At 43.4% G+C, this 13,607-nt stretch overlaps 2 protein-coding genes and 1 non-coding gene across 3 annotated transcripts; 2 read left to right on the top strand and 1 right to left on the bottom strand.

Moving 5' to 3' along the window:
- Window positions 1-69: 69 nt before the first annotated feature.
- On the top strand, window positions 70-2,123 carry LOC129757216 (probable splicing factor, arginine/serine-rich 7). Its single transcript, XM_055754359.1, has 2 exons — window positions 70-225; window positions 304-2,123. The coding sequence occupies exon 2, from the start codon at window positions 344-346 to the stop codon at window positions 1,916-1,918; it is 1,575 nt and encodes a 524-aa protein (XP_055610334.1). The 5' UTR covers window positions 70-225; window positions 304-343; the 3' UTR covers window positions 1,919-2,123.
- A 13-nt stretch (window positions 2,124-2,136) lies between these two features.
- Window positions 2,137-2,256, bottom strand: LOC129758886 (U5 spliceosomal RNA). Its single transcript, XR_008740111.1, has one exon. It is a non-coding gene; the product is annotated as a U5 spliceosomal RNA (small nuclear RNA).
- Window positions 2,257-7,950: 5,694 nt separating this feature from the next.
- LOC129753469 (uncharacterized) lies at window positions 7,951-13,242 on the top strand. The gene has a single exon (XM_055749288.1). The coding sequence runs from the start codon at window positions 7,951-7,953 to the stop codon at window positions 13,240-13,242; it is 5,292 nt and encodes a 1,763-aa protein (XP_055605263.1).
- Window positions 13,243-13,607: the final 365 nt, after the last annotated feature.

Raw genomic sequence — 13,607 nt, 5'->3', positions numbered from 1 at the left:
GCAAAAGTCCAAAAAGTCTGGAAGATCCAGACAAAATCTGGAAGGTTGACATCACTGCCTACCATGCGATGCGCGCATGTGTGCGTGCCATCTTTGGAAGCGGCGGCTCGCTCGCAGTCGGACAAAAATCAAGAAGAAGAAAACTCGTTTTTCGGCTGACATTTTCCAAACGCAGCGGTGAAAACGTTTGCCGCTGATAAGTTTTCTTGCATTTAACCGGAAAAAGTAAGTATTTCTCGGAAATTCTGCTTTTAAAAATGGTGTATTCTGATAGACTTCATTGTTGTTTGTGAATTTTGACAGAAAATCATTCAAAGTGTTGACCAGGGCGGATTTGGAGAAGATGGCTGGTGGAGGATCCGGATCGAAGGTGGTCCAGATCACCAACATCGCTCCGCAAGCCACCAAGGACCAGATGCAGAATCTGTTCGGGCATCTGGGTAAGATCGATGAAATCCGGCTGTATCCGACGATCCGGGACGTGAGCTGTCCGGTGGTGTCTCGGATCTGCTACGTGAAGTACTTCGAGAGTAGCTGTGTGGCCGTGGCTCAGCACTTGACGAACACCGTGTTTATCGATCGGGCTTTGATTGTGATTCCGGTGCAGGGTGGAGCGATTCCGGATGAGTATAAGGCACTGGAGATGGCGGCCAATGGAACGTTGGTTCCAGGGCTGCAAAATATCGATGGGCCAATGAAATTGCCACCGGAAGTGGTTAACCGTATTGATGGGATGGTTCCGAACCAGGTGGTGAAGACGGTGGATCCGAAGCTGGACGAGAATAACTTACCGGAGTATCCCCCATTGCCGGTTAATTTCGACGCCAAGAAAATTGAGGAGACCCGGCGGACGATTCTGGTGCTAGATATCAGGTCCGAGTGGAGGCTGGAAGATCTGATGGACCACTTCAAGTCGGCTGGCGAAATCAAGTATGCCCGTTTTGCCGAGAACGACAGGTCCCGGTACGCAATGCTGGAGTTTTGTGAACAGAAAAGTATTGTCGCAGCGCTGAAGATGCAAGGCTCCGAATTCCGAGGTTATCGTCTTAGTATTCACCATTCGACGCAACCGATCGTGAAACCAGAAGCCAAGAGCAACGAGGCCGCTCAAAAAGAAATAGAGGAAGCAATGTCCATTGTGAAAGAAGCTCACAGCATGATTTCGGCTGCTATTGATCCGGTTATTGGAATGTTGTCCAAAGATAAAAGCACCAGTCGCTCCCGTAGATCAAGATCCCATTCACGTTCCAAGGAACGTCGCTCTCGTTCTCGATCACGCAAACGATCCAAGTCTCGCTCCAAGAGATCCCGATCTCGGAAGCGTTCCAGATCCCGCTCCAAGCGTTCGCATTCTCGATCCAAGAGATCCCATTCTAAACGTTCTCCATCCCGTTCCAAACGGTCTCGTTCCCGGTCCAAACGATCGCGCTCTCGGGACCGACGCAAGCGTTCCCGTTCACGCCATCGCAGCCGATCTCGCTCCCGTGATCGTCGTCGTTCCCGTTCCAGGGATCGTAAAAGATCTCGGTCCAGAGATCGCCGGGACCGTAGTCGAGATCGCAAGAAGTCTCACCGGAGCAAGGACGAACGACGTCGTAGATCCCGGTCTCGTTCTCGTAGCCGAAAACGTTCGACATCTCGGGGCCGCACAAGTCGATCCAAGGAAAGTTCCAGCCGATCAAGCAAACGGCGCAGCAGCCGTTCGCCGGACAAGCGGCTCAAAAAGATCCTGGAGGAAACCGTTAGCCGTGATTACGATGCCGAGGAACGTCTAGGAGCAGGAAGCGGAACGGGCGAAGGGGAGGAAGGCGGAAGCACCAAGAACTCATCCCCGGTGGCACCTCCGTTGCCGCGGGAGAAAACGGCCAGCCCGACGACGGAAAAATCGGACAACATGGACATTTCCAATTCGCCGTAAAAAAAGGTAAAACACTGACAGATTTTTTGAAAACTCAAACAAAATCTTTTCAAAAACCATTACAAACTCCCCTCATAGTAGTGAGCTCGCACTCCCACTGGCGTAAATTTGTGACTTTTTTCTCTTAAATGATTCAAATAAGTAATCCCATTGTAATTGTAACGAATTGTATTGGAATGAAAGTAGATATTGGTATGTCTACCAAGTTATATGTTTCAATTTTAGAAATGTAAAAGAAATCCATTTTTCATTTTAGACTCATTAGAGTATCCCTCTTCACGGAAAGCTTTAGTAAAAGGTGAAAGATTTAATCGACAATTGAAAAGAGATCAGAGTTGTAAGTCGCTTATGACATAAAGATGTTAAAACGACTATAATCGAAACAAAAAAATACATTTTTAAGTAATATTTAGCATTGGAACTTCTTGTTTTTCAAATTTGAAAAATGTTCTTCATCTCGATAGGCAAGCTTCCATTCATTATTTTTTATCCTTCGTAACCAATATAATGATTCATCAAAGCTTTAACATGTACGTGACAGTAGAAAAATCAAATGAAATGTCAAAAAAGTACGAGATGCAGCTATGTAACGAGACAGAACAGGTTGCACGGGCTTCGATTGGTAAGTCACCTTGCTTTATATTTAACTAAAACATAGACAATTGTTATATCCAGCTATATATAGGGGGAACTTGTCCCCTACCGGACACTTAAGGTTTTTTAACGATAACTTCAAAAATATATCTCTTGTAAGCTTTCATTACGTCGTATGAAACATCTAAAGAATTCACAGAAAACTGCTGCAAAAGTTAGCAAAACAACTTTAAAAATTGTATTTCACATATAAAAAATGTTGTTCAGGCTACCAATAATCTAAATGGAAAAAAGTTGCTACTAGTTTATGTCAGTTTTTGTATTTTTTCGTAATAAAACTGTTTGTTTACTTTTTGTTTCATACGACGTAATGAAAGCTCACGGGAGGTATATATATTTGTAAATATTGCTTCCTCTACTGATTTGCAGAGTATCAATATTATGATCACTAAACTATATCAGAAAAACATTAGTTTACAACATATTCATGTGGAAATCTTTGAGAGGATAATAACTTACATGTTACAATGAATATTTTTCAAATACCTCGCTTGGCAGTCTAGCTGGGATAACGGCACACTGGGATGTTGGCTATACACGATTATCCCTAAGGTTCCGACGAAGGCGTAGTTAAAGCATTTTAACACAAGTCGCGATTTTATCAGCGTGGTTTCTCGGCTCATGTCAAATCACTACTGGCTTGACGCGCATTTGTTTCGTATACATCTAGCCGTAAACAATGTTTGTGTTTGTGGGGAAAGCTACCTTGACATTGATCATGTTGTGTGGACGTGTGACATCAAAAATTTTCCATTGAATATGATTAGAGCGCCTTTCAAATGAATTTCAAGCGATTTTGACAGGAAATGAATCCTTTACTTTGAATTGAAAGATACAAATATGAAAGCTATTTTAAAGTTTTGACTTTTACAGAGAGAATGTTGTCAGTGTGAGTGCAGTGCAGATTGAGCTTTGACTGTGAAAATATTGAACACTGATTGCGATGTTTCAAAATGTAAGGCGGATTGATGCTTCTGCTGCCTGTTGAATTTTTTTTCCAAGTTATCCCGTTGCTATGAAACCCGGTCGTGGGCCCATAACCTAATGGAAATGGTACCGTAAACTGGGGGAACTTTGATCATTTTTTTCATTCTTTTTTTAATATTTTGGAAGGGGTTGCTTTTTGGTAACACCTAAAAGCTTTAAAACACTTACTGAGGTGAGGAGTATTAAACATGACCATTGATTGCTATTAATTCAAACGACATTGGTGGTTATAATTAAATATTTATTACAAAACCAGACTTCGAGTTTCCGGGTAACTTTGATCACTATGGTTTTTACTAGTGAACCTGTATATAAGAGAAGTGACATCTGAAACACAAAATTCCAATCGAGCAAAAGAACTGTCAAAATCGATTCCAATCGATCCGAGCATTTTGTCGCAGAGCTTTTACCTTTCTTATTGAAAACTCAACCAAGGAAGGTATTGCGATTGTTGTTATAGTTCAAACAGATAATTTTTTAGCTGGTCATATGAATTTATGATTAGGTGCAATTTTTTTTAATGCTTTGGTGAATCATGTTTCTAGTTAGAAAGCTAACTGATTATTAACGAAATTCAAGTCATTCATACCGTTTATCGCGATCCTTCAGGCATCGAGTTCAATGTTGTTTTGTTGGATTGAAGGAGCGTTCACTTTAGAGCTTGAACATTGAGCCAGAAAACAGTGCTGGGAATTTTTTTGTCCAAGATTTCGGCGATGTTGCCACATATTTCATTTTAAGAGGGATCAGATGTCGCTTCTCTTATATGAAGGTTCACTAACCTTTGCCATATTTCTATCAAAGTTTTGTCAGCGTTTCGTAATTTTTGTTGTTATTATATTGTATTTTTTTTTTCATTATTTTGTTATATTTTTGTCATAGTTTTGGTAGATTTTTTTTCTTGCGATTTTCAGTCATTTAAAATATTTTAAAGTTGAGCGGAATCCGCCGTATTGGATTTTAAAATGGCGTTTCATAGCGTCAGACTGCAAATTTCGACTTTTTCTAATTGATTCCTCTCACCTAATATCCACATTATGCTTGTTTTATGCGATTTTCAGTCATTTAAAGCATTTTGGTGTTAGGCTGAAGCCGCCATATAGGATTTGGGTGTCAAAAATCTATTCTCCGACGTACTCATAAAGTCCAGGCACCGAGTATTCATGACCTTAAGATTCCTTTTCATAATCCCTACGGTCCTAGAACGCGCAAGATTTTTTTCCACGGTTTTCCGAATTAACGTGGTTTTTCGGAATTAACGCGGATTTATTTTTTTGCGCGGTACGTATCCCTCGCTCACAGTTTTGATTCTGCAAATTAAATTTGCAAAGATTTTTTCACGAGTGATTAATTTTTGCAAAACACCGAAGGTTTTTTTCAGTGTTGAACCGCTTCGCAATTCGCGTACACTGTGGCCGGCCTTCAAAAACGAACTTGCGAAATTCATCCGGTGAATGAATATTTCGCTTCGCAGTTCGCTTCGCGCTCACTGTGTTCGTACCCTTACGGGCAAGAATGAGTTACACAAACGATTCAAATGAATTTGTGGCAAAGTTGATTTGAAAATTTCTTGGCGCACGCTTAAATAAAACGACTCAATGTGTTTTGGTCGGAAGTCAGCCATGATGCCAGTTCACCAACGACGTTTATAAAATTTTTATCTAAACGCACAATAATCACTTAAAGCTTAAGATTAGCTTAGCTCAGCGGTCGGCAACCTTTTGAGACAGAAGAGCCAAAAATTGCAAATTAAGGAAATGTCAAAGTTTCAAAGAGCCGCAATTCATTTTAACCTTACTACAAATAATGTTGATCGCTAAGATACATTGCATCCTGATATTAACTCAGTTTTATTATCCTTTTTCACAACGCCACAGATTTTCGTTGTTTTATTGGCAAACGGAAGCGATTTTCTTTCTTCTGAATCAATACATTTTCATAACGGGTACAGCGTAGAAACGTTGAAATTTTGACGATTTACCATTGTGACCTAATAAAATTTATCATTTTAAACTTTGGTGCAATTCTTTTCTAACACCTTTTCCCAGATAAAAAATAGACTTTCGATGTGTTCTGTTGAAATATTAAAAAGAAGCATTAAAAATTGTATACCATAAAAATGCATACTACAAGATAAATTAATATAAAAAAAAAACTATACGAGGGTTAGTCACAATTATTTTTTCTTCAAATTTTTTTTTAAATTTTTTCACTACAAGCATTCCGATTCAGCTCTTTAGTTCTCATTTTAATTTCTGATGAAATAAAAAAAAATATTTTTCGATATCAAAAATTTAAGTTTAAATTCTCAATTCATTTCAAAATCGTAACCCTTCCAAGTTGTTTCTTTTCATACTAATGAAATCTTAAAAATAATGTCTAAACCTCTGAGTTACAAATATATCATGGATATAGATTGATACTTCTGTCAAAGTTTCTATGAATTCTAATCACAAATTCATATTATGAATTTGTAAACAATTAGTGATTTGGAATGTAATCTATTTGATTACAGATATTTTAATTTGTTGAATGAATTCTCAGTTTTCACTTGCGACTTTGTAATGTTTGTAGTTTGTTGGCGGTTTCCTGGCCGAAAATGTTAACCAATTTTAATGATATAAGATTCGTTGTGTGAATAATTTATTCAAATTTTTCAATATATCAAAACACAACAATTTCAAACATTTTAAACAGTAAAAAAATAATTTTTAAAATACTTTTATTTCTTGGCAGATTTGCTGTATTTCAGTGTATCTTGAATTTCAGGAATCGCCAAGAATAGATTCTATCGATGATTTAAAAATATATGCTGGGGTCCAATGAAAGTTTTGATAGGTATCTCGGATCTTCGTGAACAATAATAAATCTTACATAATGATAGACATTAGCTGTCTTTCATTTTTCAACGAATCGATTTTTTAAACTCAAATTTTAGTTTTTTGATGTTATTTTGAATCACTTCATAGAAGAAACCAAAACCAAATTCTTATAAAGACTTAAAAATCAAAATCAACTTTTAGAGCAGCCATGACGATTTAAAAATAATTACAGAATTTGAAATTAGATTTAGAATTAAAAAAAAAAAAAGATGTAAAAGTTGTTGGAAGATATATTAAAGTTTATGGAAGAAAATGCTTCTTTGCCAAATAAAGTTGATCGGTACTGTACCGGTCAGGAAATACCATCCATACTCTTAGTTTTTAATATGTGTCTAATTTATGTTCACTTGACACTGTAATTAATTTGCTCGAAAACACCACTATTTGTATATGTACCCTAGGATAAGCATAACTCTCTCTTAACATAAAAGCTTTCTTCGAGAGAGTATGAAACAGCTCATAGAATAGAAAGTAAGCCATTTTTAGAATAGAATAGATTGTAACGTTGAATACTACACACGGATTTTTCACTTCGCTAATAAATTAGTAATTAGTCCAATAAAGCGACTTTCAATAAGTGCATCCGAAATCAAGTGATAGTAGTAGAACCGCAATCGAATTGCGAAGTGTTTTCAACACATCAACGTACACCCCCAAGTGCAAACGAAATCTTCCCCCCGAAGGGGCGATCAGCTGCTGTGCCATCAATTGTGCGACTCACCTGGAGTTCCTGTGTTGGTGGATGCCGTCGACTGGAGACGGAAAGAAATTCCCCGAAATCCGAACCCCCCCATCGGCCGTGCCCGAACATTTGGTCCTTCGAACCGGATTCGAGGACAGAAGCTCATCTGGACCAGCATTGGAATCCAACATTCGCCATCTTCGGAAGCGCAGTAGCAGCTGTGGTTTGTACAATCACATCAAGGTAGGCCATTTTGTGATATACTCACCGTGAATATAATATTCAGGCCCATTATTCACTTGGCCAACGAAAATTTGTCCAATAATTGCAATTGCAACAGCAGCAATTAGAATCAAGTTGGTGATTGATATTTATTAGAACCAAAACAAACGGCAATTACACTGTCTCACAAAATTTTGAGGTTTTACACTGGAGCACAAAAGTTTTGGAACAAGTTTTTTTTAAATAAAACTTTTTGAGGAGAAATTGCATTGGATAAATAAAGGCGTGCTGTAGAACGAATTGCAAGTGCATTTAGCCTGTTGCACTTTACAGTGTCGGTCAAAATAATAGCGACACTTCGGAAACTACATTTTTTGGAGAAATTGCAAATCACTTTTGGTTTCAAATCGTAACAGTTGTGTTACAACATTGCTGGGTGCTGTTCATACGAATTGCTGACTACAGTACGGTCCAAAAAGATAGCAACATCTACAAAATAAAAATAAATTTGGGAATTTTATTTGCGAGAAAATATCCGAAAGTCAATCATTGGTGGTGTGTCCGGTATTTTTGGTGTCAACAAGTGTGATTCGAGTGGTGGTAATATGGCTAGCAAGGCGGAGAAGAAATTAGCAGCGGACCTTCTGACGCGACGACGAGCGTGTGCCGAGCGAGATGTGGTGGAGAAGTTCATTGCGGAGTACACCTATGAACGGGATTGTTGCCAGGTTGCGGTGCGTTTGGAGGCGCTAAACAAGTGCAACGAGCTGTTCCTGAACGTGCAGAATGATATTGAGCTGGGCGATCACGAAGAGAGGTTTGAAGGTCATCTAGAGTTTCGGGCGGATTTTGAGGATCGATTCTGCAGGGCGAAAGGTTTTTTGCTGTCCAAACTGGAAAGTAGGGAGCATCCGTTGAGTTCGACGATCATGCACGCATCGTCTTCACACAACATGTCTGCTAGTTTCCACCATCGTTTGCCGAAAATCGATCTGCCGAAGTTCAGCGGAGATGAGTCGCGTTGGATCTCGTTTCGTGATAACTTTATCTCAATGATCCACTGCAACGAAGATATTCCGATCGTGAACAAGCTGCAATATCTTCTACAGTCACTGGAGGGAGAAGCTAAGAAGCCGTTTGAGTCTGTGGACATCCAAGCGGACAACTATTCGTCGACATGGGATGCACTGAAGAAGCGGTACGATAATAAACGGTTTCTCAGGAAGGAATTGTTTCGAGGCCTGTACAATCTCCCATCGATAAAGCGTGAGTCAGCACAGGACCTCAACACTCTGGTTGATGACTTTCAGCGACATGTCAAGGCATTGGGAAAATTGGGCGAGCCAGTAGAGCACTGGGACACTCCACTTATTTTCATTCTTTCGAATAAATTGGATGCAGCAACGATCCGCGCTTGGGAGCAAGATACTCGTCAAAAGGACGAAGTAAAGTACGACGAGCTCATCGATTTTTTGATCCAACATGTTCGAATGCTGAAATCCGTTGCCAGTGATCTGCAGCACCGTTCAACAGTGTTGACTGTTTCCAGGGTGGCCGGACAAACACCGAAGAAGCCGTCAGCGATCAAATCCGTCGTCAACGCAGCAACATCCGAGTCACAATCCAGCACACAACAGTGTCACTGTTGTTCCAAAACGCACCCTTTGCACCAGTGTCCAGCATTCAAGAAGCTGTCGATCTCCCAGCGGCGAGAACTAGTTACGAGGCACAGTCTTTGCCGAAACTGCTTCCGTTCAAATCACCAGGCACGAGCGTGCAAGTCGAAGTTTGTTTGTAGAAACTGCCAAGCTAAGCACCACACTATGTTGCACGATCAACCAGCCCCGCAACCCACGTCGGCGATTCAAGGCACCAGTGGTTCACTCAGCCCGCCAGCAATCAACTTATCTGTGCATTCCAACTCGACGGTTCTACTGGAAACAGTTGCGCTTCTAGTGGTCGATCGGTATGGAAGGCAAATTCCAGCACGCGCTCTTCTGGATTCTGCAGCGATGTCTAACTTTATTACGAAGAAGCTGGCGAACGAGCTCGCCACTAGACAAAGCCCCGTGGACATCTCAGTTGCGGGAATAGGAGAGTCCGTCAAGCGCATCAAGCACCAGCTAACGGCCAAGATAGTTTCCAGGAACAGTGACTTCTCCACCACACTCGATTTTCTAGTTATGAGGAAGCCGACATCAAATCTGCCCACAATACCTATCGACACATCTACGTGGAACATTCCTGAAGTGCCTTTGGCGGATGTCCATTTCAATGTTCCAGCTACGATCGATATAATCATCGGTGGAGAGTGCTATCACGAGCTCCACACCGGCGTTCGCCAATCTCTTGGCAACGGATTCCCGTTCTTGGTGGACACACACTTTGGCTGGACAGTTTCCGGCAAGGTAACGACCGGCTCCACCACCGCACCACGAGCGTGCTACATCTCCGCCGTTGACCAGAACTTGGACTGTACTCTGGAACGTTTCTGGGAGCTGGACACCGTCGATGAAGGCCAAAACCTCTCAGCAGAAGAACGGAAGTGCGAAGAGATTTTTGCCAGCACCACCACTCGAAATCACGATGGAAGGTACGTCGTACGGCTGCCCCGGACTGATGATTCCCAGATCACCCTTGGAGACTCTCGCATGATCGCAATTCGCCGGTTCTACAGCTTAGAACGCCGCCTACAGCGAGATGACTCCACCAAAATGGCCTACCACAAATTCATCGAAGAATACGCACAACTTGAACACATGTTTAAGATAGATCCTGTCGTCGATAACAAACCACACTGCTATCTGCCACATCACCCGGTCTTCAAGGAAGCCAGCACAACCACCAAGGTACGCGTGGTATTCGACGCTTCTTGCAAGACCACATCCGGGTATTCGCTGAACGATAGGCTGCTCGTCGGTCCGGTCGTCCAACAGGATCTGCTGTCCATCACCCTTCGATTCCGTACAAAGGCCATCGCTCTTGTGGCGGACATTGAAAAAATGTACCGTCAAGTTAATTTACATCCCGATGATCAGCCCTTTCATCGAATCCTTTGGAGGGAGAACCCTTCTGAACCGTTGGATACTTACGAACTCCGCACCGTTACTTACGGAACCGCTTCAGCTCCGTACCTGGCAACTCGTGTTTTGAAGCAGCTAGCCATTGATGAAGGAGATAGGTTCCCAGTCGCAGCCGAAGCCATCGATGACTACTACATGGATGATTTACTATCCGGTGCCAACGATCTAGAGTCCGCTATACAAAAACGCCGCCAGATGTCCGCGATGTGTCAGTCTGCCGGATTTCAGCTGAGAAAGTGGGCTTCTAACAACCGATCGGCTCTTGTAGACGTTCCATCTGCAGACCTTGCCATCGATCCACTGCATGACTTGAACGAAGATCAATCGGTATCGACTCTCGGCCTAGTTTGGGATACTCGAACTGATATGCTGCGGTTCAACATCAACCTTCCACTTCCTGCGTCGGTGCTGACCAAGAGGAAAGTAATCTCCTACATAGCGAGGATTTTCGATCCGCTGGGCCTCGTCGGGCCAGCTATAACACTGGCCAAGCTGTTCATGCAACAGTTGTGGCGACTTAGATCAGAAAAGGACGAACCGTACGATTGGGATCGGCCTCTGCCTTCGAAGCTGCAGGAGGAGTGGAAGCAGTTCCATGCAACGCTCTACATTTTAGCCGATATTCGAATTCCTCGGTTTGTCAACGGATATGCAGATTGTTCGATCCAGCTCCATTTCTTCTGTGACGCATCTGAAGCTGCATATGGATCTTGTTGCTTCGTTCGTTCCGAGTTTGCTGGCGAAATCAGAGTGCGGTTGTTGACCTCCAAATCCAAGGTTGCTCCTTTGGCCAAGAAACATTCGATTGCACGTTTGGAGCTATGCGCAGCTGTTCTATCCACAAAGTTGTTCCGGAAGGTACAAGGCGCGATTGGGTCATCAGAACACGTTTATTTCTGGTCTGACTCAACCACAGTCCTCCAATGGTTGAGGTCGCCACCGCATCGATGGAGAACCTTTGTTGCCAATCGCGTTACTGCTATCCAGACTGGCACTGAAGGTTTCAATTGGAGACACGTCCCGGGAGTGCAGAATCCAGCCGACGAACTTTCTCGTGGACTACAGCCCTCCGATCTTCTCAACCAAGCTCGATGGTGGAACGGTCCAGATTGGCTGTCGTCGTCATCGGAATATTGGCCACGATGTGTTTTGCCGGAGAATGATTCACCAGAGGTCGCTGAAGAAAGTCCTTCTGTCAGTTTAGCTGCCACCGTTTCCGAAAAAGAGGATTTTGCAGACCAGCTGTTCACTCGGTATTCAACGTTCAAGCGACTCAACCGGGTAACAGCCGCTTGTATCAAATACATCAAGGCACTCCAAGCTGCAGCTATAAGGAGGAAAAATCAACTAGTTACGCCGTTCCCTACACCCAATGAGTTAGCGATCGTCTACCTTTCAGCTGAAGATTTAGCCGAGGCAGATCGTGCGCTGCTCCGATTAGCCCAGTCACAGCTATACGCGGAAGAGCTCTCCGAGTTCCAAAACCCCAAACGTACAAGAAATCCGCTGTCGTCGCAGTTACGATACCTACGTCCTTTCCTCTGTGATGATGGTATTATTCGCGTTGGTGGTCGCCTAAGGAATGCAGACGTTGCGCAGAGTGTCAAACATCCAGCAGTTCTCTCGGCTAAGCATCCACTGGCAAGGCTTATTACGGAGCATTACCATCGAACGCTTTTGCATGCTGGACCGCAGCTGATGATTGCCACTATTCGCCAAAGATACTGGATTCATGGAGGAAGAAATTTAGCTCGCCAAACGTACCATGGCTGTATGAAATGCTTTCTGCAGAAGCCGACCCTCGTTGAGCAAAGCTCCGCAGATCTACCAAAATCCCGTGTGATCCAAGATCGTCCATTCGCTGTGTGTGGAGTCGACTATTTCGGGCCCATTTTTATCAAGTCACCGATTCGTCGTCATGGTCCAACAAAGGCATATGGTGCCATTTTCGTATGTTTCGTTACGAAGGCCGTTCACATTGAGTTGGTGTCGGATCTGTCAACGCCCGCCTTTCTATCAGCACTTCGTCGTTTCGTTGCCCGTCGCAGTCGCCCGAGGGAAATTCATTCGGACAACGGAACAGCTTTCAAAGGTGCATCGAACGCTCTTCACCGATTGTACGACATGCTGAAGAAAAACAGCGAAGACAGGGGGCAGATATTCAACTGGTGTGCAACGGAAAGAATCCAGTGGAAATTCATTCCCCCGCGAGCTCCGCATTTCGGTGGATTATGGGAAGCTGCAGTGAAGTCTGCCAAACACCATATTCTACGTGAGATAGGACACACGAACATGAGCTACGAGGACATGACCACACTGCTCGCTGAAGTGGAGATGTGCCTTAATTCACGTCCAATCACCCCGATCCCGACGGAAACCGATGATCTCGAGGTGTTAACTCCAGGACACTTCCTTGTGGGCACCAACTTGCAAGCCGTTGACGATGTGGATGTTACTGCAAAGCCCGACAACCATCTCGACCATTGGAAGCTCACCACAAAACGGATGCAGGGTATCTGGGCTCGTTGGTATCCCGAATATCTCGCCCAACTACAAACTCGCGCTAGGAAGGGGAGCAAATCGGCGGTTCCGGTGGAGGTTGGAAAAATCGTGGTAATCAAGGAAGACAACTTACCACCAGCCTTGTGGCCACTAGGTCGCATCACAAAACTTCATCCCGGCCGAGATGGAGTTGTTCGTGTTGTGGGACTGAAGACAGCCAAGCGTGATGACGTCGTCAGAGCGGTGAACCGGATAGCCATCTTACCCACCGCCAGCATCCAAGACGTTGACCCGACAACCACCGAAGATTAGCAGAAACTACAAAGACCGGTAGAGCACGCCGAACGTGCTCAACGCGCTAATGGAGCGCTATCAGGTGATTAGCGTTCCAAATTTATTCTTTAAACCGTTCGATCTACCGGGTCTTTGCTGCTTCCAGATCCGTATGTGTCCTGTAGAGCCTAGCCATTGTTCGTTTCAACGAGATCAATCTCCAAAGACCGGCAGAGCACGCCGAATGTGTCTCGATGCGCATTCCAAGCGCTAAAAGGTGATTAGCGTTCCAATATATCTACTTTACCGTTCGATCTACCGGATCTTTGCTGTTTACAGATCCCTAGATGCCCTGTTAAGCCTGCCATTTTTTCAACAAGATTGATCTTCAAAGACCGGTAGAG

The sequence above is a fragment of the Uranotaenia lowii genome, chromosome 3 (assembly GCF_029784155.1).
Source record: "Uranotaenia lowii strain MFRU-FL chromosome 3, ASM2978415v1, whole genome shotgun sequence".
Classification (NCBI taxonomy): Eukaryota; Metazoa; Arthropoda; class Insecta; order Diptera; family Culicidae; genus Uranotaenia; species Uranotaenia lowii.
Note: the sequence above shows the minus strand (reverse complement) of the source record. Positions and strands in the feature narration are given on the sequence as shown.